The sequence below is a fragment of the Felis catus genome, chromosome C2 (genome assembly GCF_018350175.1).
Source record: "Felis catus isolate Fca126 chromosome C2, F.catus_Fca126_mat1.0, whole genome shotgun sequence".
NCBI classification, from domain to species: Eukaryota; Metazoa; Chordata; class Mammalia; order Carnivora; family Felidae; genus Felis; species Felis catus.
Window position 1 is genome coordinate 152,536,726 of NC_058376.1, and position 15,287 is coordinate 152,552,012.

General features: G+C 46.8%; 1 protein-coding gene and 1 long non-coding RNA gene across 6 annotated transcripts in view; one reads left to right on the forward strand and one right to left on the reverse strand.

Moving 5' to 3' along the window:
- CTDSPL (CTD small phosphatase like) overlaps nt 1–15,287 on the reverse strand; it is a 121,298-nt gene that overhangs the window by 26,293 nt on the left and 79,718 nt on the right. For 3 of the 5 annotated variants that reach the window (XM_023260744.2, XM_023260746.2, XM_023260748.2), the window contains exons 2-3: nt 10,325–10,479; nt 1,385–1,417 (exon numbers count right to left, since the gene is read on the reverse strand). In XM_023260744.2, coding sequence (XP_023116512.2) covers nt 1,385–1,417; nt 10,325–10,479 — 188 coding nt within the window. The remainder of the gene's footprint in view (nt 1–1,384; nt 1,418–10,324; nt 10,480–15,287) is intronic. The other 2 variants (XM_023260745.2, XM_023260747.2) reach the window with 1 other exon arrangement.
- Nucleotides 11,163–13,256, forward strand: LOC109491601. Its single transcript, XR_002145084.3, has 2 exons — nt 11,163–11,700; nt 11,966–13,256. It is a non-coding gene; the product is annotated as an uncharacterized LOC109491601 (long non-coding RNA).

A 15,287-nucleotide genomic window follows, 5' to 3' on the forward strand; every position in this document is an offset into this window, starting at 1 on the left:
TCTAGAATGTGTTGAGATTTGTGGGGAAAGAGTCATTTTCCACGGCAGAGTTTTACCCTGACAAATGCTTGGTTTGGCACTTAATGAACTTTGAGAGAAACCAGTGCTATGGGAGTATCACAGGTAGGGGGAGAGGTGGCACCTGTCACGCATTTGATGTAGGTATCTTGTAGGAAGAAATGTATGAAATTACTTTGCATAACGGTTAAAAGGAGACCTCTGGTAACAATCCCACTGGGTATCCTATTCAAACACCAGATGAGAAGCCCTGCTGCCTGATCAATCTTTTTGAATCAAGTCGGTCTTCCTGACAAAGCCTGACTTCCAGGCATGCTGGTGAAGTCAGAACTACTCCACAAACCCTTGAAACTTGTTAATCAATGGAGAGTTAAAGTCCTGAGAAAAATGGAATTATCAAAAAATTAGGGGGCAATTTATTATTTTATAAGTGACACTCATTACCAAATTTGGAGTCAACCTGTACTAATGAAATCCATTCTTCTCTGTGAGATAGAAAGTCCAAGGAAAGTTAGATGCACAGATGTGAATCAAACAATCTGAATCAGAGACTCTTTAGGGATTAAAGTATCAATTTATGGACATCTTTTAAAATCTAAATCCTTCCATAAGGACACAGGACTGTTTAAAAGGTCTTGTTGGATACAGACATCTCTGGCGCAAGTCTCTTTGGAGAGTCGGTCACTGGTCTGTTTCTTGCCGGTTTAGCCTCAGGCTAAATGGCTCTTGCTGTCAGAGCAGGAGGAAGAGCAGGGACAGTGGGGACCGTGGATGTCTGAGGGGTGGCCCGTGCTGACGTTGACCACTGGTGGGGCTCCTCTCCCAGATTCCGAGGCTGGAGAGAGAAATGGTGGCCCACAGGAGTGCCCAGCTGGAACAGCTTCAAGTTCAGGGAATACAATTGGGGCAATTTTTTTTCTGATCTTAGAGCCAAGGCCAAGCTACTGACCCTGCTGAGTAAATCATAAACGGTCTGCTCACCCAGGACATGGGCTGGAGGAGCCCCTTGGGACACAGCCTGCTGCAGAATCCTACGTCTGGGCAAAAGTTTGTTCTCCCAGTCTATGGAGCTGGGGCTGAGGTGCTGGGGGTGGGGAAGGGCAGCAGGCCGCCTTAGCTTGGAGGCCCTTCGCAGAAAAAAAGGAAAGGTGAAATTTGGTGACTAGATGCTGGTTGTCCTGCTGTTCCTGAGAAACCTTCTACTCACAGTTTAAAATGTAGCTTCATTTTTCAACAGAACAGAGCTGTTTGTACCATATGCTAAAACTCAATGTATGCGAGAACATTTAAATAACCGTTTATATTAGTAGGCCCAAAGCTACAAGATTCTACACGTGTTTAAATAAAATTTGATAAATATACATACACTTGGTATGGGAATGACCTGCCTCTGGTCACCCTAAGGAAAAAGAAAAAAGAAATCATTGTCAGGTTTGAAGAGAAGTAAGCAGATCATATACTCAAAAGAAACTTCAAAGCACTCTTGAGTACGGCAGCCCTATGATTTCCTGTTCTCTGCACCCTGGTGGTGTTCAGTGAACAGGAGGAACCCAACGATTTTCCAATTAGGGCACTGGGCTCCACTCTGCCTCCCAGACACCCCCACCCCTGACAAACCAGGCTGGGTTCCTGAGGCTCATTAATCTTGCGTGTTTAAATGTTTCTCTTAATGTTTCTTATTTATTTTTGAGAGCGAGAGAGCACAAGCAGGGCAGAGGCAGAGAGAAACTGGGAGATACAGAATGTGAGGCAGGCTCCAGGCTGACAGCACAGAGCCCGAGGCGGGGCTCGAACCCACGAAGGGTGAGATCGTGACCTGAACCGAAGTCAGACGCTCAACCGACTGAGCCACCCAGGTGCCCCTAATCTGGTTTATTTAAATGGTGCCTCCCTTACTCCCAGGAATTTAATCCTTAATTGGAAAATAAAAACAAAAGCCCATATACTACTTTGACCCATTAATCCCTCTAGTAACTGCCTTATTTCTTGTTTTTAAGTTAGTTATTCCCTAAAAAGACTAAGCCTTAAGTCAATACAATATGTAGAGGAAGGAAGACTAGTTTATCAGATTACAAGGAATCCCCTGGTCACTCCAGGTTTTCTTCTAGAGGAGGACTGGACAGAGGGGACAAGGCAAGGCACAAGAAATTCCCTCTGAGGCCATAGCGATGGAGACAGAGTCCCCTTTAAGGGGAACAGAACCTGTATTTGCAGGGAGTGTTAAGAAAATTCAGGCCTCAAAGTGGGGCCTCACCCATTCTGCAGCCCTGGAATGCCAGCCATTCCAAACCCGGTTGATGGAAACATTTCGTTTTTATTTTTTTTAAGCTTATTTATTTATTTTGAGAGAGAGAGAGAGAGCGCACGCATAGGAGGGGCAGAGAGAGAGGGAGACAGAATCCTTAGCAGGCTCCACACTGTCAGTGCAATGCAGGGCTTGAACTCACAAACCGTGAGATCATGACCTGAGCAGAAATCAAGTATCAGATGCTTAACCGACCGAGCCATCCAGGCACTCCAAAACATTTTATTTTAGCATCATTAATAAATGCTAACAAAATAACACTTCTTCTCCATTATCTCCACTGAGCAGTTCCAGTTTCTGTTTCTTCTTTTTTAGATGGAAGGATGGGAGGCAATAAATACCAGCATCACAGTTCCCGATGAGGAGATATGAGACTGTTTCCTGGTCTCCCACATGGAACTATTGTGAAACGTGTATCCATATTTACTGAGGGAGTCACTTGTGACCAGGGTCTCATGGGAAGGGGTCAAACCAGATTGCTGACAGTGGCAGGTGGCTGGCACCTCTTTGGGCTCTGCTCTGACTCTAAACACCAGTTAGCAACTTCTTGATTACGTGCAGCCCTCGTTACCACCTCTGCCGAGTAACAGCAACTCCTGTTTCCTCTCGAGATCCTCTTGATGGCTCTTTCCTTTTTTCAGGACACTTGGGGCTTGCCTTAAGGATCCTAAACTGCCTTCTGCCATTATTCAAGGCAGAGCTGTGCTGCTCTCCAACACAAAGGTGCAATCAAATCGAATCCATTTTTAAGAACTTCTGCAGAGAAGTTCACTTCAGAAGCTCTTAAGTAATATTACTCCCAACATCTGGATCTAGGAGGTGGCTGCTCTTGGTGGGGAGACTTTAAGCAGAAGCTCACAAGCCTGCTGGGTGACGACAGAGGAGAGTTTCTCAATCCTGGAGCTACTGACATTCTGGGCCTGGTAACTGTTTGCTGTCAGGGCTGTCCTGAGCATTGTAAGATGTTCCACAGCATCCCTGGCCTCTACCCACCGGATGCCAGTAGCACTCCTGGAGCGACAATCGAAAATGTCTCTAGATGTTGTCAGATGTTCTCTAGGGGGCAAAATCATCTCTAAGTGAGGACCACTGCCCTAGTGGGAGGCTACAAACAGCCCAACACACAGGTGTACCTTCAGACAAGATGAGCACATCAGTGAAGGAAGAGAGAACAACAGCAAATACCTGAAGGGCTTGGCAAAACACAGGCTAGGACCGAAGGTGCTATTCTGGACAGATGTTTGGGCTGGAAAATCACCCTGGAAGTTTGCGCGCGTGCATGGGGTGTGCACGTATTAGGGAGTGTTCAGCAATCCCTCTCCTCTGTCCTCTCCCTGATTAGTCCTCCGTGGTCTGGGCCACTGGGGTCTCCTGGGCACTGACTTCTTCTTGCCTCTCGTCAGGGGCTGCACACCCTTTTATTTTGGGCAACTGGCGTGCAGGTCCAGGTTGTCACTGTGATGGAGGCAATGGCTGCCACTCTAGGCCACTGCTGCTGAAGCATTTCTCCAGGACAAAGCGAATACGTAATGTGGGTAGAACCCTAGATGCCACCTGTTGCACTCTGTCCACATGCTGAGTTCCAAGAGGCAGGGAGAGCTGGGGGCCAGCGGTAGAGACGGGCCTAGAACCAGCTTCCACGTCTAATGTGCCTGGGCTGTGTTCCAGTTGTCCTGACCAAGCTGAGTGAGACGGAGGGCAGTAGCTGCCCCACTTTGACAGGTTCTTTCTGTGGGGTCTGGTCTTACAGACCGAATAGTAAGTGCAATGCAAATGATGCATTACTTAGAGTTAATTCTTTAAAAAGCAATTGTGACAAACGTAAGTGAAGGAAGTCCAGGAATGAATACTGGGTCCGGGTAAGCCTAGCTCTGCCAGAGAACTGCCCTGAAAGGCCTTTATTCTCTCATATATACAGCCAGCTACTCCAAGAAACCTGCCAGAGGTACGCCACCATTTTCCCATGCCATTTCACCTAGGCAAATACTATTTTTAAATTAAAACTTTTACCAAGACAGCCGTGATTCTTCTCTTTGTTTGAATCCTACACAGGCCTAGGGTACCAACGATGGTCCTTTTGCTAATGGCGATTCTCTAAAGCAATGATTTAAATTGGGGGAGGGAGAGTACGAGGAAAGCTCACCGAGGGAACACGTTAGAATTTGGGGCCGCAACACGGTTTACAGTGGAATCCCATCATATAAATTCCACGAATAGGTTTTTCCACACCAGTGTAGAGTAAGGTTAAGGGAAGCCATCTTTTCATGATTTTTTCCCAAAATGTTCTCACCTGTTCTTCGACATTATTTCTTCTATGTCAAGTTTAAGTCTTATCTAGAAACCTAACACATTTCTCCATAACTAAGAGCTACCAGAGCAAAACCTTTTAATGATTCCATTTTTTTGAAGTATTTTGGGGTTTCTATGTAAGTAATCATGTCATATGCAAATAAAGCTAAACTCCAATGTTTTTCATATTTATATCAATTGTTTCATTTTCTTATCTTCTTACATTAGCCAGAAACTGCCAGAGATTTTCCCATGTGGCTTGCTGTATTTATTTATTAAATATTTTATTTTATTAAAAAAATATTATTTATTTAAGTAATCTCTATACCCAGTGTGGGGCTTGAACCCACAACCCCAAGAGCAAGAGTCACATACTCTTGTGACTGAGCCAGCCAGGCGCCCCAAAGATTTTATTTTATTTTATTTTTTTTAATATATGAAATTTATTGTCAAATTGGTTTCCATACAACACCCAGTGCTCATCCCCAAAAAAAGATTTTATTTTTAAGTAATCTCTACAGCCGACACGGGGCTCAAAGCTACAACTCTTGAGATCAAGAGTCGCCCACTACACTAACTAGGCCGGCCAGGCACCCTGTATTTCTAGAAGACAGTTTTTTATCGTATTTAAGTGGTTTTCTTCTACATATTTGTCTATATTGTTGATTAGTATACAAAGGTTATGGCTATTACACACTTGATGTATCAGACCTATGATCATTAGAAAACGTCCCTCTTTCTCTTGTTTGTTTTTGGCCTCGAATTTTGTCTGATACCGATTTTGTCTCCTTTGCTTTCTGGTCATCTGATCTGCCTTTTCCATTTTGCCCATCTATTTTCCATCTTTTAAAAACCACCGTATATTAGACGTTGGGTCAGAAACTACTAGTCATCTACTGTAATAGTAATTCCAGTTTCCTTTCTGGGCACACCGTAGGACTGCACTTCCATGCTCCTTGAAGTTAAGCATAGTTATGTGAATTGCTTTGGCCAAGAAGATGTAAGTTAAAATGAGGCATGTGACTTCTTTTTTTTTTTTTTTTTAAGTAGGCTTCATGCCCAGCATGGAACCCAATGTGGGGCTCGAACCCTGAGAGCATGATCTGAGCTGAGATCAAGAGTCAGATGCTCAACCGACTGAGCCAGCTGGGCACCCCAAGGCATGTTACTTCTGAGTGGAGACTTTAAGAGCCAGTGTGATTCACCACACTCCCTTTTCCTGCTATGGCAACCACGAAAGCAAAAAAGATGGGGCCTTCCTCAGTCTAAGTCCATGAATGAGGATGAGCTACTATTACGCAATCTGATAGCGGTAGCTATGAGTCACATGTGGCTACTGACCCTGTGAAAAGGTGGTTAGAGCTAAGTTAAGATGCGCTATAGGTATAAAATACATATCAGATTTTGAAGAATTAGTAAGATAACAAGAGTATAAATTTTACCTCATTGATAGTTTTCTTCTATTGATTACATGTTGAAATAATATTTTGGAGGTCTGGTTAAATCGAATGGATTATTAAGAGCAATTTCAACTTTTAAGAAATATTTTTAAGAATGAGGCTACTAGAAAAATTTAAACAACACAGGTGGCTCACATTATAGATCTACTGGACAAGTGCCACAGCTAATCCACGATCAACGTGAAGCGTGAGTGAAAAACAGACTTTTACCGTTTGAAGCCTCTGAGGTCTGGGGGTTGTGCCTACGGCCTAACCGAGCCCACACCGACTAGCACGTTGACTCAGCAGTCATTTCTCCTTTCTCCTTTGTGAGAGAGCTCTGATTCTGCGGAGGGCAGGAATATGCCAGTCTAAAGTCTTCCCCTTTTGGGCCTCCCTTCCCTTGCTGCCAGAGGGTAGCCGTGTGACAAAGTTCTGGCCATGAAGACAGAAGGAGACGTACCCTCGGGTTTTCTGTGAGGGCACTGACTTCCCATACAAGCGGCCTAGGTGGGGGTACTCCTCCCCCCCTTCTTCCCTCGGATGTGGATATGCTGTCTGAAGCCTGTGACTCTGGGATAATAAACAAGCATGGGGATGAGAGCAACCGTGCCAAGGAAGGTGGAGCGGAAAAATGGAAAGACGGAAGAACAGAAAGAACCCGGGTCCCTGATGGCATCATCGGGCACCTAAACTAACCCCGGCAACTGCCAGACTCAGGCTTTTTATGTGAGAAAATAATCCCCTATTTGTTTAAGCTATTATTTCTCAGTTTTCTTTTCCTTGCTGCCAAAATCGTTCCTATCTGATGCAGGTCTATTCTTGGAAACAGCATACAGATGAATTTGTCAAGCCAATCTGATATGGTCGTGGTCTTTTGTGAGGGGAATCTGGTTCACTGAACTTGGGTTTTATGCCTCCTCTTTATGTTAGGTTTACTATTGATGTTTGTTCTTTCCCCCCTTTCTCAATTTTGACGGCCTACTCACGTTGCTGCCCATTTCTCCTTTCACTCCTTGTGAATTTTCGGGATCTATTTCCTAACTGTGCTGCTTGTACGGTTCTATTCCTAACAGGTGGCACTTATTCTTACGTCTTCTATAATTGTATCATAACGGAATATCAATCTCACCCAGGCTTCTTTCGGTCCCCTCTCTGAATCATGACATGTCTGAAAATGCACTCCCTTTGCTTCAACAGATAAATGCTATCTTGGTCACATATAGAATTTTTGGTCTGGAATTCTTTTCTCTCAATAGCCTGTAAAAATTTTTTTCATAGTCTTCTGGCTTTCAGTATTGTTGATGAGAAGTCTGGTGCTGCTGTAAGTCTCTTTCTTTTGAAAATATCTCGTTCTGGTAGCTTGCCAGATTGTCTCTTCACACTTAAATTTCAGAATTTTTTTTTTAAGTGTATTTATTTTTTGAGAGGGAGAGAGTGGGGTGGCGGGGAGCAGGGAAAGGGCAGAGAGAGGGAGGGAGAGAGAATCCAAAGCAGGCTCCACACAGTCCGTGCAGAGCTCAGTGCGGGGCTCGAACCTACGAACAGTGAGATCAGGACGTGAGTTGAAGTCGGACACTCAGCTGACTGAGCCCCACGGGTGCCCCTAAATTTCAGAATTTCAACAGCACACATCCAGGCATGTGCTCCCCTAACCTGCCCCACTAATCTCACTGTATACTTACTTGGTAAAAGCCCTTACAATCTACATATTCATACTTTTTTTCAGCTCAAGAAAAATTCCTTCTACTACCTTTTCTCCTATTTGCATGTTAGCTCTCCTCGATGCCTCTTCCTACCCTTCCCCCCTCCTCCCACAACGATCATCTCTGTGTTTCTGCTCTGAACTGAAAGATATTTTCTCCACTTGCTCTAGAACATTAATTCCGGCCTCAGCAGTGACCATCCTCATTCTCCTTTTTCTCAGTTTGTTTACTAAGTTTTTATATTTAGGAATCATGGGATTTCTTTTTCAAGTTCTAGAAGTTACTTTTGTCCTCGAAATTCGTTTCTTGACGTATCCTTTCCTGAGTTGCCTACTAAAGTTCTCTTCTGTCTCTTCTGTTGCTTTTACCTCAGTGGGAGCCTCACAGTGTACTTTCTCGACTTGGACCTTCTCCACAGTGGCAAACGAGGGAGCACTGCCAGGTCCGGCAAGGAGCAATGTTTCTGCGGTCCAGCAGAGCCCAAACTGACAAACCACAAGGACAGGAAGAAAGTCTCTGCACCCAGTGGGCTGCTTTAGGGCACAAGAAGTGAAAGCAATTCAGCTCATCAGTACAGCCCCTCCAAGGACCACACACATCAAGTGGGTAGCGCGGGCCCTTTCCGAGGGGATCCACGGCTCTTGCTGGCCGGTGGACCTCATGAGACCATCCATTTCCAGTCTCTGTCCTAGGACTCCAAGAGAGGCAAGCATTTTCCTCTGTTGGTGGCTTCCTGCTTCTCACTGAGGCTCAGAGAGGATGAATCCTGCGCCTGCTCCTTCCCCTGGAGATGTCAGGGAAACCAGAAGCCTTACGGCGCTTTCCGGATTCCACCAGCAGGCTCACCGGGTTTATCCAGAGACAGAATTTCAACGGTGAGAGCCATGTGCTCAGGCTGTCATCTTCCCAGAACCCTTCTCCTTCCACTCATATGTACTTTAAAAATAATTTACTTTCTAGTCCCCAAAGGAACTTCGGCTTATTTTGTGAAAATTGGGAAAAGCTACAAGAACAAAGAGAGAAAGAAATGAAGCACAGGAGAGGGGAGAAAATCCTATACATAATCCCACCAGTACGAGATAGTCTCTTCATGTTTCGGCATATATCATTCTAGTCTTATGAATGCCTGTGTGTGCATGTAGGACTATGTATATATACTTATAAATATACTCACCTGCTACATTGAAGTCTTTTATCCTTATTTGTTTATTTATTTTAGAGACAGAGAGAGAGAAAGCATGAGTGGGGGGGAGGGGCAGAGGGAGAGAGAGAATCACAAGCAGGCTCCACACTCAGTGCAGAGCCTGACACTGGGCTCGATCCCATGACCCTGGGATCATGACCTGAGCCAAAATCAAAAGTTGGATGCTTAACCCACTGAGCCACCCACCCAGGCGCCCCTATGAGAGGCAGTTTTTAATAGCTGCATACTATTTGAGTATAGGCTTATTCTATGGGTTTTCTATTTTCTACTGTTGATCATCAGGTTGCTTACAATTTTGCAACATTATGATCTGTGCTGGATAGTGTGTTGTAGTTCAATAATCCATAATTATGCCAATAAATAATTTCTAGGGCTTTAAGATTATATTGCTAACTTTCCTTCCAGAAAGTTGTAACCAATTAACATGGCTACAAATAACTGATTTATATCGTCTAATCCCTTTGTCACTACCCTCCTCCGAATCCAAATATTTTTACAAATGTCCTCAATAATTTGGTAAGTGGAAAGGGCTATCTCAACACTTCGGTTTGCTTTTCTTTGATTAACAGCCATACTGGACATTTTTTCATGTTTACTGGCCTATGTTTCCTATTTTGTGACATGCCTGCTCATGTCCTTCGCTCACATTATTTGGAACATGAAGTTTTACGGGTTTTGCGTCCTCAAAATCTCAACTGTCTTCACAGTGAATAATCCCTCTTGGCCTCTTGCAGTGATTCTTACCTGAAAGTCTAATTTGACTGAGATTAATGTTGTAATCCCTGCTCTCTTTTTGCTTCTGATTGCGTGATATCTTTCTACTCACCCTTTTAACTGTTCTGAGTCGCTTTGTTTAGGATAGATACGTCCACTAGGCAGCATGTGGGCGGAGTTTAGTTTTTCTTTACGTACTGTGAAAATCTGACTTAGGATTTTTCATCTGCTGCATATAAAAGAATGTGTAATAAATACGTGCGGTATTAAACAAGGTAGTTGAATCCATTTATACTTAGTATTGGTTCTTTCCCATGCCTCTGTTTCTTCATTTGTCTTCCCGTTTCTCTCTCTGCTACTGGTTCTTTAACTCTCCATCTCACGCAGCCGACTTCCCAAGACAGAATGTTATAAAAATGTGAAGTGATTCTTCCAACCCTCATCAAACATGTTCTTCCGTTTGCTAAATGGGAACGACTGACCCATCCTCTGACAAAACACATGATCTTTTTTGGAAATTTCAGAGCTGTACAGTGAGTGGCTGGACACATGCCATCCCAGACTCTTATTCAGGATATTCACCAGCGGGGGGGACAGACCTGCAGCTCCTGGGGCTCTGCTGAGTGCACAGGTCCCCTCCAGCACTGACCTTCTGAAGCCCACCGTTCTCCTCCGCCAGCGGCGGAAGCACACTGGGGCCGCTGGCTGGTGGGGCCTCCACATTATAATCACGGAAGCAGCAGAAGAAGGAGCTGAGGATGCCACGGTGCCTCTGTTTCTTCAAGCTGACGCTGCACTGGGATGCTGGAAAGAGAAAAGCACACTGCGGCCAACTGCAGCACACACTCGTGGCCGTAATGCGACGCGAAAACTCGAACGTGCAGTTGCCCCCCAGAGCCCCCATACCAGGAGACCTACTCAGCACAAGAAGATGAGGGGCCCCAGGAAGTCACGCTCAAGGATTGTTATTCAACATGCGAATCCTCGAGGGCCAGCTGGTCGATGGAGTCCAAGCCTGCTGGCCCACAGAACTCCTCTGACCTCAGCCCGGCGGGGGCTGCTTGCTCATTAACTGACCCAGCCTCAGGGTCGGGCCCCATCTGCATTCCTGAACCCAGCAGACAGTCTCCCGACCCAGGACTAAGCACTACTCCAAAACAAAGATCCTTTCAGGCACAAGTCAGACTTGACACTCTCCGAGCAGCGTTACTCTGTGCAGGGTGCCAGGAAAGAGTCACTTTGAAGCTAGGTCCTTGGACACTCCTAACTCCAACCCTGACCTCATGAAGAAATAAGATGTGTGAGGGCATGAAGACCCTTTCTTAAACTCTGCCGTCTGTCAAGTAACTGATGGGAGGACTGAAGTCTTCCGTTGCACTTAAAACACAAACAGCAGATGTGGGACAGAGAACACGTGCTCGGCTGGGGCAGGGCTGGCCAGGGCAAAGTCCCTCTTCCTGAAGCCCAGGGCGACCCTGTGCCACGGACTCGCCCCCCGGCCTGTCCTGTCCCTCCGGAGGGAGTGAGGTTATCTTTTCTGTTATCTGGGCCTCAAGACAAGCTGCCGAAAGTCAGAAATAGAAGGCAAAAATGAGAATAAAACGAAAAACACACCTCAGGGGAGGAGACCGACAACCTGGAGGGGCAGGAGCAGTGCCTGGGAATGCATCCAGGGCCGTGCCACCACAAACCACCTCTGGGTGGGTCAACGTACTCTGGGCAGAGGCCACAAAGGGCCCGTGCTTAGGGTTAATGGGGAAAGTACCAGCGTAGGAAATCACGGAGTCCGCGTGGTAACTGTTGGAGTTTATCTACCCCGAAAAGCAGTTTTGGCACGATCCCCTTTTTGTGTGATTTGTGCACCACCTTCCCCGTCGTGAGATCACAAAACTTCTGCTAAAAGTCTTGGGGTACTCTTCTGCCAGCGGCAAAACCAAACGCATTCACGTGGAGATTCTGAGAGAAGACTGAAAAACTCTTTGCCGGCAACTCGACAGGCATGGACAGGCGTGGGCGAGTGGCCAAGTAAGTGTGAGTTTAAGGTCCTGATTTGCTGACAATGAGCTTTAGAACCATAACCCCCTGGAAATGATGGCTGTTTCATCTTCCTTGAGAACGGCTGGGTGCATGTCACAGGGCACCCCCGTCTTCTTACGTGGGGCCCCCCACGGTAGGCCAGGCCCGGCCACGGGGACCTCCAGGCACAGAGGCCTTCCAAGCAGCAGTGTGGGGAAGTGACAGTGACCACTGTTCGCTGAGGGCCAGCCCTCTGAATTCCAGTACTTCTCAGTCCTCATCTCAGGTAACCCGCACGGCTGCCCAAGGAGATCGACACTTCGGTTTCCATCTCACCGCGGCGGAAATACAACTAGTAACCGCGTGTGCCAGGATCTGAACCCAAGGGGGCCTGTTTCCAAAGTCCATGTGCCATGCTGAAGACAGTCTTGGCCGATCAGGTCAGATCAAGGAGGGAACATGCCAAATGGGGGAGAAAAGACTGCAATAAACTCACGGTGTTTGTTTGTATGCCACACTCAAACAATTTAGTCAGGGGAAGAAAAAGAAAAGCGCTCTCTTCCCTGGCCAATGGCACATTTCTCTGTAAGTAAACACGCTATCTGTTTATGTCCCAGAGACCCTGAGCAGCTGATGCCCAAGCAGGGCAGTACACAGCTTTGCAAAAAAAGCACCCGCAGCCCCCAGATCCCATTTTCATCCTCAGGTCATATATGTCTTCCCCACAACCAACTGACAAACAAATTAACAGACTAAAAAAAATCCTAAATCTGGAGACGGCGAGCTACTGATAATTTCTACCCTTAGATGGCTTACCACGTAGAAGCTACAAACAGAGCTGCAGGAGTGAGTCCCCGGGGAGGCCATCACCCTGAAAGGAAAGTGGCAGCCCGCTCAGGATTTCCCTTCTCTGCACCAGGAGGTGAAGCAGCCCAAAGCGGCCTCGCTTCCACACTGAGGGAGGAGCCGGGCCTCTTCCCACTGAGCGAGGTTTGTTCTAGGGCCTACAGGAAGCTTTGGGAGGCTGGGGGCTCTCTAATTTCCTGAACACTCTTGGACTCGTCTGGTGCTCTCAAAACCAGGCCAGCGGGGGAAATGAACCGAGCTGCTCAGCCTCACCCCTCCTTGGCACTTACTCGGTTCTGAAAGGGCTCAGGATGCTGACTGGCCGGCTCTAAAAATCCTACGGCCTTCCCCCCGCCCCAAGCTGCTTTCCATCCATTACCAAGGCCCGGCCAATTCGAGCCACGTGATTGACTGGCATCTGACCCAACCTGGGCCAAGGAGAGTCTGCCCCAGGATTCACGCTACAGCCACTGGAAAGGATATTCTCTTTTTGCTGGCTTGCCAAATGGGTAGGACGTAAACCTGGAGCCTTTGGTGGCTCTGGCCACCACGTGAGAAGCACCTACCCGAGGACGAGCCAAAACGGAGGAAAAAGCGGCTGAGACATGGAGAGGGACGAATCTCCGACAACACCATCTGGGGACGTGGTTTCATTAAAACCAGATCCTTCCCGGGATTCTGAGTTACATAAGAGAATAAATTACCTGTTTTTCTGGGTTTATGTTATTTGCGACGGAAAAGATTATCCCTGGAAACGTAAGCTCCCTGTCGAGGTGGGGTGCAAACACTGGTGAACCACACAGGCACCGTCCCCACCTCATGTGGCTCACGTCTAGCATGAGAGACACCGAACAAGAGATTCTGGTACAGTTTGCGTCTTGCTAGGACGGGCAGCACAGGGCACACCGTCCCAACTGGTGGGTGGGTAGGAGTGATTTCTTAGAAGAAATGCTGAGCTGGGCTGACGGTTTCACAAAATTGCTGGAGGGGGCAGGAAAGTGGGGACATAGCCATTGGTAAAGGGCCTGATGTGAGAGACAGCACGAGGGATCTGAGAAATCAGAGCAGTGGCGAGGGGGTGCGGACGTGGTGGACGACAGCCTTGTAAACCATGCGATGAGTCTGCATTTGGCTCTATGGAAATGGGGAGCGGCACGAGTGGATCTGGACCGCAAATGTCACGGTTTGACCTTGCGACTGGAACCACCGAGCTTAAATTTTAAATGGACTGATACAGGCTATCAATCCATATCAAGGATTTCCAGGATACCGTATCTGCAAATCAGAGATGTGGATCGTTTTGGGTAAAGAGCCTAGAATGGAAATTTCTTACTTAAAAATTGACTTTAATGTTTAGTTTTGAGAAAAAGAGAGAGAGAGAGAGAGAGAGAGAGCGAGCATGAGCAGGGGAGGGGCAGGGAGAGGGAGACACAGAATCCGAAGCAGGCTCCAGGCTCTGAGCTGTCAGCACAGAGCCCCACGCGGGGCTTGAACCCACGAACCGTGAGATCTTGACCTGAGCCGAAGCCGATGCTTCACCGAGCCCCCCAGGTGCCCCCAAAATTGACTTTAAATACAAGCTACATGGAAATAAAAAATAAAAAAATTAAAAAAAAAATAAATTACACGGAGAGAAAATGGGCTGTGGAGTGATTCTTGGGGTTTGAGTCCCTCCCTGCCATGTGTTAGCCAGTGTGACTTCATCTACCTAAGCTACACCACTTCATACCTACGTCTGCAGGGCTGTTGTGTGGATGCAGCAAAAACACGCGTGTTTGTAAAGCACGTATGGTGCTCAAGAGAGAGGATCTACCGGCAGCTTAAGACACAAGCAAGAAGAGATTGATTGATTTAGGTACTGAGCAATGTCTCCCTGTGAACATTCAGAAGTTAGCGTGTCTCCAGACAACAGTCCTTACAAAAGCAGCCTGGCTTTATGAGAAAACATGTAGGCAGAACCATTTTGGTTTTGGTTCTGTGAATTCTAAACTTAGAACTTGACGTGGCTCCTTAAAACTTTACTTCCTTCCTTCCTATCCAATACTTTCTTTGTATTACAATAATAATAATAATCATCATAGAAACTAAACAAATAAAAAGCAGCTCCCCATGTGAAGCTTAAAATAAAGGCCTAGGACTCAGGCCTTTTCTAGGAACTCTTGTATGAAATCCGGTTAGGAAGAAAGTGTTATAATTAAACACATGAAATGTCTGGGCAAAGTCCACCGAGGCAGACGGTGCGGTTTGGTCCTCTGGTGGGATGAAGGGGACGGGTCCGAGGAGCTATCAAACGGTGTTTATGCCAACGCATGGAGGGTGCAAGTGAATCCACAGCGAGTTGGTATGTACGGGCCAAGACGGGCATTTCTAGCCCTCCGCTGATACTTCCTGACCTAACCGGTTCCCTCCTGCGTCCAGAAACTGAGCTGTTGCCCCTCAAGCAGCCAGTGTTTCTCCATCAGTGTGGGAGCAGCCCATGCCACATAACCCGGGCCCTTAAACCGTTCTTGCGTTCTGACCTGGTTTGGGTTACAGCCGTGAGGAGGCCCTGGCTCCTTCCCGAACCCCTGGTCTCAGGACCAAAACCTCCTGGGTCTACACCAACTCCGAGCTTCACGTAACTTGTCTTTGTCAACACCCCACCCACCTGTCCTTATCTCACATCTGACCTGAAACTCCCACTGCCCCAAACACACCCCTACACAGTCAAAAGAGTAGCTCAGGATGAAGCTCAGAGAAGCTGGAACGTC